This window comes from Opisthocomus hoazin, chromosome 22, assembly GCF_030867145.1.
Source record: "Opisthocomus hoazin isolate bOpiHoa1 chromosome 22, bOpiHoa1.hap1, whole genome shotgun sequence".
Lineage (NCBI taxonomy): Eukaryota > Metazoa > Chordata > Aves > Opisthocomiformes > Opisthocomidae > Opisthocomus > Opisthocomus hoazin.
In genome coordinates, this window is record NC_134435.1 from 9785176 (window position 1) to 9801423 (window position 16248).

The 16248-nt window shown below is 40.2% G+C and overlaps 1 protein-coding gene across 3 annotated transcripts; it reads left to right on the top strand.

The window, feature by feature from the left end:
- The first annotated feature begins 229 nt into the window (after positions 1-229).
- Positions 230-13218, top strand: UBLCP1 (ubiquitin like domain containing CTD phosphatase 1). 3 transcript variants are annotated; one of them, XM_075441783.1, is made up of 11 exons: positions 230-276; positions 2857-3050; positions 3458-3549; positions 3966-4051; positions 4143-4258; positions 5354-5452; positions 6428-6465; positions 8708-8806; positions 9262-9378; positions 10796-10923; positions 12206-13218. In XM_075441783.1, exons 2-11 carry the CDS (start codon positions 2897-2899, stop codon positions 12231-12233), a joined length of 957 nt encoding a protein of 318 aa, XP_075297898.1. In that variant the 5' UTR covers positions 230-276; positions 2857-2896; the 3' UTR covers positions 12234-13218. The 3 variants fall into 3 exon arrangements, with proteins under 3 accessions (XP_075297898.1, XP_075297899.1, XP_075297900.1); XM_075441784.1 differs by having other exon boundaries at positions 233-276; positions 2860-3050; XM_075441785.1 differs by lacking the exon at positions 230-276 and adding an exon at positions 1633-1712.
- The last annotated feature ends 3030 nt before the right edge of the window (positions 13219-16248 follow it).

Here is a 16248-nt window from a genome sequence, read left to right on the forward strand (position 1 = left end):
GCTCCCCCCACGGGTCCCCGCCGCCGCCCGAGCCCCGCTCGGGGATGACCGTTCCGGCAGGGAGCCAGGGCCCGGCCAGGAGCCCGACGCGGGCCCGGCGGCGACACCGCCTCGCGCCGCCACAGCGACGCCGCCGCCCGCCGAGCGGGAAACCCGCGCGCATCCGGGCGCCTGCGGACACCGCGCGCTGTCTCCCCCTCCCTCCTCGCTTCCGGTGGGCGCCAGTTCCGCTTCCGGTGCGGCGGATCGCGGGACGGTGCCGGTTCCGTTGACAGGGTGAGGGGCCGCATCGCGCTGCCGAGGGGCGGGGGGGGGTGGATCGGCGGCGGCACTGTCACCCGGTGCGCTGCGGGGAGCGCCGCCCTGCCCCTGGTCGCCGAGGCAGCGCGGTGGGTCTGGGCCCGAGCCCGTCCGCGTGCGGCGGAGGCCAGGGTTTACCGGGCCGGGGGGAGGCAGGGCCGGTCGCGGGGCCGGGGCCCGACGGCGGGCGGTTATCTGCACCGACCCGGGGCCTCTGTGAGGTCTGCGGGGCGGAGGCGGCTTCCCAGGCTCCGGGGCCGGCAGCAGCGCCCGGGCTCGCCCCGCTCCGCTGCCGGGACAGCCGCGGCGGGGAAGAGCGAGCCCCGGCTGCGGTGCGGAGAGGCGGCGGCGGCGGGCGCCGAGCGGCTCCCGGTTTGGAGCGCCCTCCCGCCACCTGTTGCGGTGCGGTAGAAAGCCCCGTCTGCGCAGCCTTGCGCTCGCTGCGCTCTGGGGTTTTTGCCTGCGTGTTTTATGCTGCTTCGCGAAACTTGAAGATGTGGAGGGCTCGCGTCCAAAATCTTCCAAGAAAAGTGGTGTAACGCAACAATTTATCTACAACAACACAACTTTAACGCTTTCTCTGAGCCAGTGACCTTCCAGCCCCTGGGCTCTTGGTGGTCCAGAGGGCTTGTAAAGGCTCCAAAAATGTAATTAATCGAAGCAAACTTCATTTCAGTAAGCTGCAATTTCATGTGGTGTCCAGCCCTGATGGTAGAAGCTTTGAAAATCTGTGTGACTTTCTTTGCTCCCCATCTGTTTCCCTGAAATCGTTGATTCTGATGTGCACACTCAGTCCCCTTAGTGCTTTGGCATTAAATAAAGATGTCTTATTTCTGCTTGGCATTTCTGATAAAGTTCGTCTTGACAGGACTGTAATTCAGTAAGGACAGATGGTTGGTCACGTGCTCAGCTTTGGAGGGGTGATCTTTCCGTTTGAGCACTGGACAGAGACTGGGGAAGTTTTCTTCAGTTCTTGGCCTATGCATTTTCTTGCAGAATGATTTGAGGTGTATGGTGCAGGTGAGGAAACAGACAATAAACTCTTCTTTCCGTAAACTTAGTCTAAGATTTATGGACAAGGATAATTTATGACAATGACCCTACGTATTATCAACATTGCTTGATGCTATGCAGCCTTAACCTCAGTTGAATTTCTTGGTGAAACTAAGACCCCTTTTTCGTGAGTGTTTTTCACAGGGTAATACCAGGTCCCAATCTTGTATATATTTGAAAAAAAAAAAAACCAACAAAAAAAATGTTCATTTTTCTGTGATAGCAGTTTTCCTCTTCAATTTGTTTTCAGGGCTCTTAGTGGACTGGATTTGTGGATAGTGTGGAGGTGTGGCTTGTAGTGTCCTCAGCAAGCAAGTTGTATCTAGCGCTCGATTTCTCATCTGGTCTGAGCTTCGTGGGTATGCCCAAGTAATTACTTGTTCGTTTCTAATAGGCTTTACTGTGTAAATGAGAAGCATTTTGTCTGAGAATAGGGTGCGAGAGAGGAAGAGGAATCAGATGTTTGGATTCTGAGATTTTTCAGGATGGCCAGACTTGTATTTCTTGGTGTAATGCATTTCTTGAAGGTGGATAGCTTCGGGTTTTTTCACAGGTCTGCCCTCTCTTCTTTGTGAATACCAGTCTTTTGAGGACAATCTCACAATTAGTGGTGCAGAGGCCCCCTCTGCATCTCCTGACAGTCTGCAACAGCCTTTTCATACCTTTTGATCTCCTTGATTCTCTCTTTATAAGCTTTAACAGAAAAAGCATGTTCTTCTTCCTTCCGCATAAAGCTAAAAATCTTGCTTTTCTGCTGTGTTTAATGCAGGACAAAACTGTTTAATACAACTTGTATAAGTGATGCTGTGTAAATTAAAGATCGTATAATTATGGTTGTTTTGTTAGCACTGCAATGAAAGTGCAGTTCTTACAGTGTAATTGCGTTGTGTAGGTGTGTATTTTGGCTTTGTTTTCAAAATCCTACTTTGATATTGCTACAGTGAGACGTGACCTGGGGTGTGTGTTACTGCAGGTATTGCACAGTGAAAGTGATTAGAGAAAACCAATGCTAAAAATGAACTGTTCAGAACTATATTTGTGGTTCCATGTATTTTAGCTATTTCATATTTGCTGTTTTGTTGTTACATATGTAAAGATATTCATGGCTGATTGAGTTGTGTGATTATTGCAGAGGACATTTCTGAGACTTGAAATGACTTTTATGATACTGCAGTACTCTGCTGGAGTGCCGGTTGTGCAGTGAACAGGCTGTACCTGTACAGAACACACAGCAACTGAGCATATGCTGGAGCAAACAGTGAATGTGACATTGCTAAATACATTGAAGTGGAACTCAGAACCTCAGTTTTAGCACTGTCCTTTCCCCTTAGTTTCAACGTCTTGTCAACATGCTTGTCATCTGTTCATGCAAAACAAGCAGCTCTTTGCTGTACAGTATAATAAAAGATCAAAAATACTTTAAACAGACTGTATGGTTTGTCTTCTGAAAAGAGCAATTCTTCTATTTCTTCCTTACATGGTCATTGTATTTTCCTGCTGCAGCAGATTTTTCAGAAAACAATACTGAACATATGCTTCAAGGATGTCTCTCTCTCTCATAATAAAATGGGGTGGACAGGAGTATACAATAACCTCGCTATCAGAAGAAGACACAGTGCTGGATCTGAAGCAGTCTCTTAAAGGCCTTACTGGGGTGTTGCCAGAGCGTCAAAAACTACTTGGACTTAAAATGAAAGGTAACTATTTGTATTTATTATTTGTTGTGGATGTGCCTGAGATGTTTATGGCTGAGCATCCCCTAAACCTAGCCAGGATGTGTCTGCTAACAGGGCATCTGCCTCCCAGATCTAGCTTTTGAGTAAGCATTGGAATTTTGTACATCACTGCATATTTTTTGTTATTGATAGATCTACCTGGTCATTTTTTAATGGCTGACATGGAAGTGTGGCAAACGTACATTAAAAGAAGTTAAATTGCTGCTAGCCCAACAAGCAATGAATTTGTATATGAAGGAGGATGAATAATACAGCTTGGGGTATTGTGGTGTTTGACTGGTAGCTTATTTCAATTAAGCGTGAAATGTATTAACAGTTTACTAAAATATCTCTACCCCAGTAAAAAAAACTATCTGCTCACATTATAGGCAAACCTGCAGATGATGATGTTAAGCTTGGAGCTCTCAAGTTGAAACCAAATACTAAAATTATGATGATGGGCACTCGTGAAGAGAGTTTGGTAAGTATTTTAGCTGTTTATTAGCTCAAACAGGAAAAAATGTTCATATCTCCTAATTATGGTTTTTAATTTTGGATATCCCAGTAATCATTTGAAAAGTAGTAGTACAGTAGATTTCTGTTGGTGTTCATTATTCTATGTACAGTAAGCTTTTCTGCAGAACTGCGATAGCAGTGTTTTCATTAAACTCCTGTATTGTTCTGGACTTAAAGTACAAACCTATTATTTTGATATTCACTGACTTCTCAAATCTGAACAGTCAGCAGTATACTTCAGTAATTCTTTCCACCAGTAAAGTGAAATCATTTTTGTTAATTTTCCCCTCCCCTCCCCCGTAATGTGCAGTAACAGAAACTTGATATCCATTGTTATTTTCCTTCAGTGATCCTAGTTATCTTTTGTTGTTATTCCTCTAGGAAGATGTCCTTGGGCCACCTCCTGACAACGATGATGTTGTCAATGACTTTGATATTGAAGAGGAAGTTGTGGAAGTCGAAAATAGGTTAGGAGTTTCAGCTATTAAAAAACAGTCCTGTTATTGAATGTACAGTATGCATTTTAATTAACTGTAACTTTTTGCACTGTTACATTAGGGAAGAAAATCTACTAAAAATTTCCCGCAGAGTTAAAGAATACAAAGTGGAAATCCTGAATCCTCCTAGAGAAGGAAAAAAGCTGCTGGTGCTAGATGTTGATTATACACTATTTGGTGAGATTTTATGCAACTTGTGTTTTTTGTGTAAGAGGTCAGTTTATTTGTCAGTTCAAGTTTCTTGGTTTTTGCTTTACAAATCTACTTCTGTAACTTTGGTATGTGTTGTACTATATGACTTCTGCTTTGTACTATTGTGGGGTCTTCTGCTCGTATTTTAAAAAGCATTGGGCATTTGAAGTGTTGCGTATTGTTGATTTTAGTGCAGCAACTTTCTGCAAGATGACATAAAAAAGCAGCAATTTAGTGTTCTATCCAAATAATCTTTCTTTTGACCAGCTTACGTCTTGGACATCACAGTGGCAGGGCAAGATACTGTGAAACAATGATCTCGGTCTGTACCTGATTGACTCCACTTTTGGGGGGTGTGGGAGAATAGCTTCAAATTTTCTTTCCAGATCATTACTAAACATGCACAAAAACATGTTTTACTTGAAAATTCTGTCAGACTGCTTTTTTTAGAAGCCAGAATTTTCCTTCTGACTCAATTTTCTGGGATGTAGGTGTGTCATGGCAGCTTGACTATAAGCAGTAAATAATAGTTTGCCTTATTCCTTAGCTTTCCTTTTTGATGAGATTTGTTTACAACCTGAGATCAAAATTTAACTTAGTCATAAGTTTAAAATTTTTATCTAGAAGTCTTCTGCTAGCAGAATTTAACAGCAGTTTTCTAGTTGGAACAGGCAACATTTGCACATCTGAAATGAGCCTGATACCTGTTCACAAAATTAACTGGACTAGGTTTGAAGGAATCCGTTTCATATCTACACTGTTACATATTTGCTAAGGTGCAAAGAGGAACTGTTTGGCCTGACTGTTCAAAGATATTGAGACCCACAGATATCTGATTTAATTATTAGCTAAGCCCTCAAATACCTGTAAGGATCAACAGATAAGTATCCCCTCTGCTTCTTCTCTCCACCTTTAAAATGGGAAAGGTAGTTTGCTATGAGTTCATTCACGATTTTGAAGTGCCCCAGTGCTTCCCTCATGAAATTCTTCAGGTCTCTGGATAGATAGGAAAGTCAGACTGAACTTTAATAACTTAACTTAAACTTTAATAATGAATTGCTTCTCTCATATTCTATTTAGACCACAGATCATGTGCTGAAACTGGGGTAGAACTGATGAGGCCGTACCTTCATGAATTCCTGACGTCTGCATATGAGGATTATGATATTGTAATTTGGTGTAAGTTTTATACTCAATAACTAAGATTTTATTGTAAATTGTCATTCAGAGCAGAGACTCTGGGTGGGAGGTTTTTATATTGCTTTTTAGTGTGAATCGCAAGATCTAAACCAATACATGAATGCTTAGCTGTAGCACATTCAGCAGGAATGTTAACACAGCTGTTAGAGCTATTTCAGAAAAATAGTAATTCTTATGTGAAAAAAACACCACATATTGCTCTCATGAATGGGTCCAATCACAGTATAACGTTCAACATCACTTTACTGAGTGTTACTTTGTACAAACAAGTGCTTGAAATAACAAAATTGTATAATCCACATTCAAGTGCTGTTTGATGGCTACGTTTACAGATAATCTCAATCTAGACAATAAGTAGTGAACTTCCAAATGGACCAAACTCCCCTGTCTACAGCGATGGTTGATCGTTTGCCATTGCATACTGTTTCACTTCCTATCCAGCAGATGGAGAACAGATTTTAGCCAGTGCAGAGTTTAAACGGTATTAAAATTGTATTACAAGATTTAGTTTTCATAGTCTGGAACATTGTTTCCACATACTCTTACATCAGTGGGCAGTGCTGACACTTTGTCCTTTCCAGGCCCTATATAGTCTTGCCATTGCTTCCAGGACAAAATCTTGCAAAGTCAGGATGGTTCCTCAAAGTGCGTGTAGCCCACTTCTTGTGGTCCTGCACACTGTAGTTCAGTAATAGCTGATCTAGAAAATGGTTTAAATGCATGCAGTGCTTTATCTAGCTGTTCATTTGAAAAGTAAGCTTTTCTAAATAAAAATAGACTTCCATGAAGGAAGGCTGTCTTCAAGGCAGTGAACCATAAAAGCTGGAACAAGGATGGATCTTTCTGAAATTAAATTTTGTATGTTAAGTGAATAATTTCTTGGCTTGTTTCTTTTTGCCTGTTAACGACTGACTTTGATAAAGTATTCTTTCTGTTTTCTCCCTTTTGTTTCAGCTGCTACTAATATGAAGTGGATTGAAGCTAAAATGAAAGTAAGTTGTTCTGAAAATGTGTAGTTTATTTCTAATCTGGCTAGTTGTTCATATAGTTGGACTCACACTCAGCCTTACAGAGAGGGTTAGCAACTAGGGAAGCTGTATGACTCAAAACCCGATTTTTTTACATCTTCATAGTCATTTTAAATTATCTTTGTTGCGAAACTAGATTAAATCTAATTTTAGAATTCCACACAAACTATCAGCAGTAGGTGCTAAATTTAGCAGAACTAAACACAAGTCAGTACCTGCTGAAACTTAGATTAGTCACGCAGCCTTCACAGTTGCTTTCATCTTACCTCTAATTATAGAGTTCTAGTCTTTAAGTGCAATATCTTTTTTTTTAAAGGAGTGAACAGATGTGGCATGCTGGAGTAGGTTATCAAAAGGAAACTATTTTCATATTTGTCTTGTACCTCTTGCAGCTGTGTGGTTCTGTTGCTTCCTCTGCCTTATTAAAACATCCGTAAGAGCTCTTCTTTCAATCCTGGTTTCTTCCGTACCTAAATCAGGCAACCAGCCAGTTCTGCACAGCTGACCTAGCGGTAAACATATTTACAGTCAGGCTTAGCTGTAGATCTAATGAGCTTACTAAGAATTGCTGTACGTTGCGTTGGTGGATTGGGCTTTTTTATGCTTGTAAATCAAAGCTTGTTTCCTTTTCAGGGAAAATTTTTCCAAATTTAAGCGTGTGTATCTCCACTCTTTGTTATAGAGTAAACATTTTTTCAGGTTTTAGCAGAGCAAAGCACATTTTCTAGTGTTCTCTTCCTTCAAATAATGAATTGCTACAGTTTTTCTAAACAAACAAAAATGCCTCAGAGTGGTCTAGGAAATGAGAACCTTAAATCAGAACTATGAAGTGGAGTTAGAGCAAGTAAAGTCAGTGTTGAGCCTTTCAAACTTCCAGCTTCTTGTGGCAGTGTTAACACCTCTGATTATATTGTGTCTGTCAGTGTAGTGCTAGGGCTCAATCTTGTGGAAAACCGTTGTTCAGAACTGGGCTGTTTCCCCCGCACTGGTCACCTTTCTGCATTTCTGCGTTGCCTTTCCAGCCCTTTCATGTGTTACTGAATCATGACCCTTCTATGCCTACTCCAGGATCTCGGTCAGAGATTCCTACAACTAGATGCAAACTGCTGTTTCTCCTTAAACTGATAGCACCAGGGGTGCTTACTTCTAAAAGTTTCGCTCGCTGTTAGGGAACAATGATCCCGGCAATACTTGGCATTAAAGTTTTTGTTTCAAACTACAAAGCAGGAACAGCATTAAAAAAGGCAGTATCAGATAACCAAGTTTAATCTCGTCTTTACCATCTATTTATGCCTGGAATTCAGACAGTCTAGAACAGCTATTTTTTTCAGTGTAACAGGACACTGACCCAGGTAGGTAGTGCTGCTCATTTGCAAGATTCACTTTTTCATGTAAAAGAAATTAAGTGTGGTTGGGTATCTGCAAGAGAGCTGCTGCAGTGGGTATTTTCTCCTTGTCATGTAGCTTTGCATGTTACGGCTGTTGCACACACCGAAAATGAAGTCAGCAATGTCTATGTTAGAACATGTCAGCAGATTTTACTATTAGTTTTCAGCTTTGGAAAATATTTGAAATTGAAATTGTGCTCTCTCATCTAGTAAAAGTTTTTGGGTTTTTTTGTCTAAAAAAGGAGAAGTTTTCCTTAGAGTCTTTATTTCAGGAGTTACCTAGTCTTTGAAGTGCAAACTGACAGATTTCTGACTGACATTGGCTGTCTGGGACATGTGAAGGAGGAAAGGGTAACAAAGAACTGTTACTGTATTTTTCGTCTTTGATTGGGTTGTGAGCTGTTGCAATTTACTGGAAGAAACAAATAGCAGATAGTACACAGTTGCTATTCTAGCTATCAATATTGAGTAAAGGTGAGGCCTGTAGAACTTGTGAGAGATTATGCATGAAGGTATGAGCAAGACCTCTCTGTATTTTTGCTTTAATTTTATGCTGACATCAGTTGTTAAATTTCTGACAATAAATGCTACAAAAATAAATTCCTATCAGCTTTTTTCCTCTTGGTAGGATGGTCTACTTTTATGATTATAATTTAATAAAAAAAACACATTAAGAAAACCCCAGATATCTATTTTTAGTATGTCTCTGGTCATCCTTAGCAGCTCACTCTGACAAACAATGTATCACAATCGTGGTTCCAGTTGTACAGTAAAACTGTCATAATTAGAAGCTTTAATAACAAATCTTTATGACGCAGGAGCTTGGAGTGAGTACCAATGCAAACTACAAGATAACCTTCATGTTGGACAGTGCTGCCATGATTACAGTGCACACTCCTAGAAGAGGACTGATAGATGTAAGTACCTAGTTTTTCCTGATCTTTTTCTACATTCATCTGACATGTTGTCATACCCCTTAAATATTCAATGATAAAGTTGTGCTGGAGTTTTCATGCGAGAAAACTGTAAGAATCTTGGAAGCATAGATTCCCCCCTCAAAATTCTCTATTAATGTTTAATGTTTTAATTTGAGTAATACGTTTGGATGACACTGCTTTCAAACCAAATAATGGATGACTGTGGCAAGAAAATTTGGTACCAACAGAAAGTTTTTCTTTAGTGCAGGGAGTATTTAGTATGTTACACTATTTCACATCTCTTCCCATAGTAAAGCCCAACTACCTGGAAATTTTGCAGCAAAAGAATACAAATGTCCATTCAACTTCGGACTCAAGTTCCTGTAGACTGGTATTTTTATCTCTGGCAGATGTTCTGAATTACCTCAGTTACCTTTTATATGTTATTTTTGCAGGTGAAGCCTCTTGGTGTTATCTGGGGAAAATTTTCAGAATATTACAGCAAAAAAAATACTATTATGTTTGATGATATTGGCCGAAACTTCCTAATGAATCCACAAAATGGACTCAAGGTAATTTTAACTAGAATTTTCATTTATTAGCACTTTTTCTTATACTTTAAGTAGCACATTCTCATACTTTTTTGCTGTACCTTAAAGGAAGGCTATTCTTACCTAGCAAAGATGCATATTTTATTACATTTTTATTTAAATTGCCATTTGTCTGGACTAATATTTCCCTAATAGCAGTTTAAAATAAGCTTTATTTCACTATGAAGTGAGCGTTTAAGAGACTACCAAAATCAATTAAATTATTTCTGTTTAAATTATACCTGAGAGCCATAATGAAGCTGGGCATTGCTGAGAGACACCGTGGAAATATGTGACATTCAATTTCAAGAATGGTTATATTCAGAACGGAAGTCAAATAGCAAGCTGCTCTACTGCATGGTAGCATGCCAATGTAATAGCAAGTGTTCTGTTCTGAGGAATAATTGATACCTCCAGACATTTTGACTGCAGAACAGCAAACATTTCATTTTATAAAATTGTCAACCAGTTTCTGCTCCATTATCTACTGGTTCTGAATAAGAAGAATGCAGCTTAAATTTCTACTTATATATGATGGTACAGCAGTATGGTACTAAAAGAACTCCCATACATTTATTTTTTTCTTTTTTTTTTTTTTTTAAAGTTGTTTTTAAATGAAGACATCCACCGTGATGTTTATTTGAAAGTATCCATGATGTGAAATGGATTGGAATTGATGAGATCTATGGATAGGAATTGATGAGATCTAGCAAGATGATCTTAACTGGAACTGTACAGTGTTAGAAGAAACATGGATAGCAAAGATTTTGCTTGGAGAGGATTATCTGGAGAGCTCCCTCTAGCTCACATTTGAAAGATGTTTGTCAAAATGTTGTTAACAGAGCTGCAGACAAGAACACTGAGTCACTAAAACAAGGCACAGGTATAATACAGTCCAACCTTAAAGCAGGTGTCAGATAAGCTTCATTTCTGACATCTCTTTTCACAGAAGCTATGATTGTAGTCAAATACTTTTCATTAAAAAAAAGCATCTGGTTCCAGTGATGCCACACAACTCATAAAGCAGAGCTGAAAACCCCTCATGTCTCCTGCACAAATATCTATGAAATTGTATTAGAAAATGTGGCAGTTGATTGCAGATCATGAGGTCTGACTGGGAGGGGAAGGCTTGGAGAAGTGCAAGACAAAACAAATTTCTTCCTTGTGGTAATGCAAGGCAAAAGCCCTACAGTCCAGTTTGCATGAATAGAAACACAGATTGGATGTGGCTACTAATGGAAAAGGTTTTTCTTCCTCTTACCTAAGAGACTTGGCATAGTACTGAAGTATAACTTGGCATAGTACTGAAAATATATTTTAATTAAGTGGTAAATGATAGAGAATTGGGAGCATTTTTCTTTGAGCAAATGGTTATACCCAGTTTATTTATTTTGTATAGATAAGGCCTTTTATGAAAGCACATTTAAATCGGGATAAAGACAAGGAACTTCTAAAGCTCACTCAATACCTCAAAGAAATAGCAAAATTAGATGACTTTTTGGAGCTGAATCACAAACATTGGGAAAGGTAAGCACAAAGTCAGAACTCTTTCTTCCTTCTGTCCCTGAGCCCACTGTGTTTTGCTTGAGGTTGTCTGTAGAAAGACCAGAAAACAACTGAGCTGATGAACTTTGACATCACTTACAGTTACGAAAATCCTTTAGTTTGAGTAGAATTTTAATAAGGCTGTAGTGTTTAGGCTGCTTCCCTAAAAACATAAAATTTTGACAGAAGGGACCTCTTTTTTGTTTCATGCTTCTGCAGTGTTCAGGACCAGCAGTTGTTTTCACTGAAGCAATTGTGCTTCCTAAAGGGAAAAGAATTTTTGAAGGAACCTGGTCCCTGGAAATCTCTCTCTTTCCACCCCTGCAAAGTTAGGCTGTCAGTTCAGAACTCAGGTCCTTTGTCACAAGGCAACTTTCCTGGCAGTTACTTCAGAGGTTTGGGGTGTTACAGCCTGGTTCTCAGGCGCTGTCCAAGTTGTCTGGTATTACGGTATCCGTCGGCTCTGAAACGTAAGTTACTGCCTTACAAACAAGAGTTTTCCAAATGCTTAGGGCACCAGTTAGCATCCTAATTCTTGCTGGAGGACGATTAGCTGAAGTGTTTGAGCAAAATTCTTCTTAATGGTTTTATGCAACAGCCTGAAATTTCAATAAATGTGAAAAAAGTGTGCGCAATATGCTATTTGAAAAACACTCGTTCAGCGCTTTAAAGAACAGCCTTGCAAACTTGATAGAATTTTGTTTCTTGTTTCCTATTCGAACAGGAAGTCAAATGTTAAAACTCTAAGAGCAGCCAGATTGCTCCAGCTGTAGTGGTAAGAGAACAGGTCAGAAAAGCAGCATTTTAGAGTAACTCAGATTCTCTAAAGAAGCTAGCGGACAGCTGTTCTTTTCAGGTTATGCTGGATGACTGTTCGTTAAAGTCTTGAATTTATGTGATGGAGTGCCATATTTAGTGGGCCTTTTTATCTGGAATGACAGAATAGCTACTTTTCCAACTGATGTAATTTTCAGCCACTTCGAATAAAACATGTTTGCATTTCCTTCCTCCCTTTTGTTTGAAAACCTGTTAGAGTCTACCTTAAAACATGACTTTGAACTACTGTAAGATAACCTAACATGGAATTGAAAGAATGTTGAAATCAAGTAAAATCATAAGTAGTATTGATCACATTTCTAGTTCTTGGTTATTGATAGGGGTACTGCTAGTTAGAAAAGAAAACAGATTCATACTTTGTTTATTAAATGTACTAGGTATACTTGTGCCACCTCTTTGTGAAAAACTGTACTTTTGTTTCTTTCAGGTATCTTTCAAAGAAGCAAGGACAATAATGCTAATAAAATTGTGTGGCACTGAATTGAAGGGAACATAACTAAGATCATTGGACTTTTCCTTGCTTTTATGCTAGAGTGTAATAGTGCTGGACACTGGATCCAATGCCAGAATGACTGCTATACTTGGTCTTCCAGTTGGTTGGTTGTGGGTTTTTTAAAAGATCACAGCAATAAGCTCAAAGTGGGAGAAACAAGTCAGTTACTTTTTCTTGCATTCTGTTCTGGTGTTACTATTTAAAATACTTTCCTCTCCTTTGCTGCCGAAGTACAACCATAACCGTTATAGACCAAAACCATTCTGAAACTAGCAAAAAATATTTAGACCAAAAAAGTTAAGGAGCCAACCTTGGCAGTATATGAATTGTATAAGCCCTCTATTCCCTCCATCTTTAGAAACAGTCTCCCTCTCCCATTCCAGTATTTAAGTCTATAAATTACAAGTTGTCTAAGTTTGGTATGTATTAGTATGTCAGTGTTTCTCTGTGCAAGACAGTAAGATGGGAAAGTACCACCTCTGTGGCCAATTTACCCGTGTGTGAACTTGTACTATAAAGCAGTGTTTACTGGAAAACAAAAGATTGACATTTGAGAGCGAGAAACCCACTCTTACTTGGTAAGTGAAAAGCAGTCTGCCTGAAAAATTGTCATATGTCAGATAAAGGGTTTGAACCTCAGATGGGAAAGTCACATTCCTAACAAAGCATGAACAAAACCCTTGTTCTCTTCTAGCTAAATCTTGTCAAAGTGCAAACACTGTGTTTAAATACAATATTCAGCCATACTGTTCTTAAAATATCATTTACTTGCGCTGCTTATGCCTGCACTATAGAAGTGTGATGTGACTGCTGTTTGGCATTACCAACACTTGTGCATTATGCAGTTCATGTATTTGAAAGAAGACTGACCCTTTCAAATAAAAATGGTATATATTGTTCTTAAGGAACTATAGCAGTTGTGTAAATAATAAATACCTTTTTCATAATTTGTGTCCTGTGCTGTCTTAAATACCTAGTTGGCATAATAGAGAAGCCATTTATTATCTTAATTTTGGGGGTTTTGGGGGTGTTTCTTTGGATTCTAGAGACACCCATTTTGCATCAGTAGTTAAGTAAGAGACTGGTACGTGCCGCTGCAGATTAGGGCACTGGTGTTGAATAGTGAAGCGCCTCGCTGCTGGAGAAAGGAACCTTGACAGCAAATGTCAGAATGTCAGGACAGCAGACACAAATGAGCTGTTAAGATGAGCATGTTAGGCTCCGGCTCAGTGACCTGTCAGAAAATACAGTTTCTTACCCACTGCTCTTTGTGGTTTAGTGCCAAGCCAAGCTGTGTTTTAAACTAGTAAACGAGAAACCTGATGCATAAAATTCTTTGTTTTAGATAAGTATGGAGGGTGAATTTTGAAGTTTGGTCTCCTAGAGCTGATTTCTGAACTAGAAGGCTGACTCGTGGTGTACGTACAGCACAGACATAGTCCCCGAGGTTAGAACAGTGATGCTTTACCTAGAAAGGCTGCAGCAGCATAGCTACTGGTATGTGGTGTACTAGGATACCTTTCAATTTAAAGAACTGACAGAAGTCAAGGCATTGCACTTGAATCACGTATAGAGTTTGTTATAGAATAGTTTGGGTTGGAAGGGACCTTCAAAGATGACCTGCTCCAACCCCCCCTGCAATGAGCAGGGATATCTTCAACTCGATCAGGTTGCTCAGAGCCCCATCCAACCTGACCTTGAATGTTTCCAGGGATGGGGCATTTCCCACCTCTCTGGGCAACCTGTGCCAGTGTTTCACCGCCCTCATTGTGAAAAATTTCTTCCTGCTATCTAGCCTGAATCTACCCTCTTTTAGTTTAAAACCATTATGTCTAGTCCTGTCGCTACCGGCCCAATTAAAAAGCCTGTCCCAGTCTTCCTTACAAGCCCCCTTCAAGTATTGAAAGGCCACAATGAGGTCTCCCCTCAGCCTTCTCTTCTCCAGGCTGAACAGCCCCAACTCTCTCAGCCTTTTGCTAGCCAGATAGAGACAACCAAGGGAATGTATTTAGACACGTGCCTGTATCTTTTTGCTCAAAGTTGGCATACAAACAGAAGTTTTACTGTGAACAAATAATATTCCTTTCTTTTGCTCTATACAAGGTACATTTAAAAAAAAAAAAAAAGATGGTTTTATTTCAGTGACACTGGGATTTCATCCCAGAATTCCAAAGTATTTGCTGATCTGAAGTAGATGTGCACTCCCCTTTCATATATTTCATAAGCTGTACTAGAACATGTGAGAGTATGATCTTGATGTGATGGTAACACAGAGCTGTTGCTGACAAGTCATTATGGTTTTTATGGCTAATGTTGTTTCCCTTATCATATTTTATGTTTGAAGACTAGTCTTGCAATTTGAATTTTTGTTTGCAAAGGAAGCCTGTGTATTTTGCTGGCTGTCTTCTGAAAATGCTGCAGTGATTTACTTGGCTGAGACACGACTGAGATTTATAGAACTCTGAAGCAAGGCAAGCGCTAAACTGACATTCACCAAATCCTGCAACACTAGGCTGAGGGGTCACTCATACGAACAGGAGAGCAGCTTAAAATTGTTAAGAACAGCAGGTAGCAATCACCTGGAATTTGTTGCCACGGTTCGTTGCAGAGGCAGGTGGCATCAGCAGGTTCAGAAAGGAGTTTGACAGCTTCATGAACAAGTCCATAGATGCTAAAGGGCGTGGGCTTGGAAGCTCCAGTATCCTCAATACAAGCATTGCAGGTGCTCAGGCAGATGAGCATGGGTCACACGTAGTGGCCAAGCCTGCATCCCCTCCATTAACCCTAGCTGGGTGGAACTTTGGCCAAAGCAGCACAGCTCTCGTGTTTGCACTACACAACTCTTCTGGGCTATACATACAACATGATTCCATGCCAAACTACCAGAATTCATTATAACCGAAAAGATAAATGGCTACTTTTCTGCTTAGCTCCAAAGTAATGTATTTATTGCTCATAAGTTCAGAGGAAAGCACCTTTTCCAACTGCATTTGTCCTTTTTGAGAGGGAAGGCAGTTTTGACCTACTTGTGTTTCCAAAGTGTACCTGAGCGTTGGGACTAACTATTGACAGCAAAGTTTAATGCCTTGTTCTCTGTTAACATTTAGTTAACTCGTAGATTATACTGAGGTCACTGAGAAGTATTTGATCAATGGCTTTCACAATCTCTGTTAAAAGAGATAGGATTAAAGCATAATCAAAGAGGAGTGTGTGACTTAATTACAGAGCTCATAATTTACTGGTCTGCAAAACTCTGGAGCAGCATTAAGTGGAGTCTGAAATATTCCAAACATTTTCATGTGTCAGAGACTGTACTGGGCTTCCAGTACACGTCAAGTATTTTGTATGTTGTTCTGTCTGATTATTCATACCAAAAGAGACAGTCCATTTAAAAAATGAAGTTATTTCTGTAAGCTCTGGATATCTGACAACTCAAATGCCTCACTGTGGCATGAATGCTCATCACTGGAGGTACACGGAGTGACAGCTGAAGCCAAGAACTGAACTGCAAATTCAGCTCCACAGATCCTGCTGCATGACTGTGAAATCTACAGCTAGTTGCCAATTTTTATTCCTGACTTGACACGCAACTGACAGCAAGTGGATGCCAAAGGGTTTAAGACAATTTTCCACTCTGTCTGTTCAGGATGTATTTAAGACTGATGTGAGAAGTGCTGAATACTTTCTTCCTACCAAGAAGATGAAGCCTAGGTAAAAGGTGTTTCAGAGGGTAGAGAAAAGCACACAGTTCTCCTAATTCATTACAGCTGTTTAAAACCAGAAATGCAGGATGAAGAGGTGTCGAAGGGCAGAGTCCTCCGACCTTTTGCTATTGACACTGCAGCAGTTGTGGCAGGTAGCTGGTATTAGCATGGGCAACCACTGCACCCAATGTAGGGTGGCTGATGAAGTGCTTTGGCTGGGGGATTGATGGAGAAAGATAGCAGGGAAAAGGAAGTGTTGAGGGAGTGAACAAC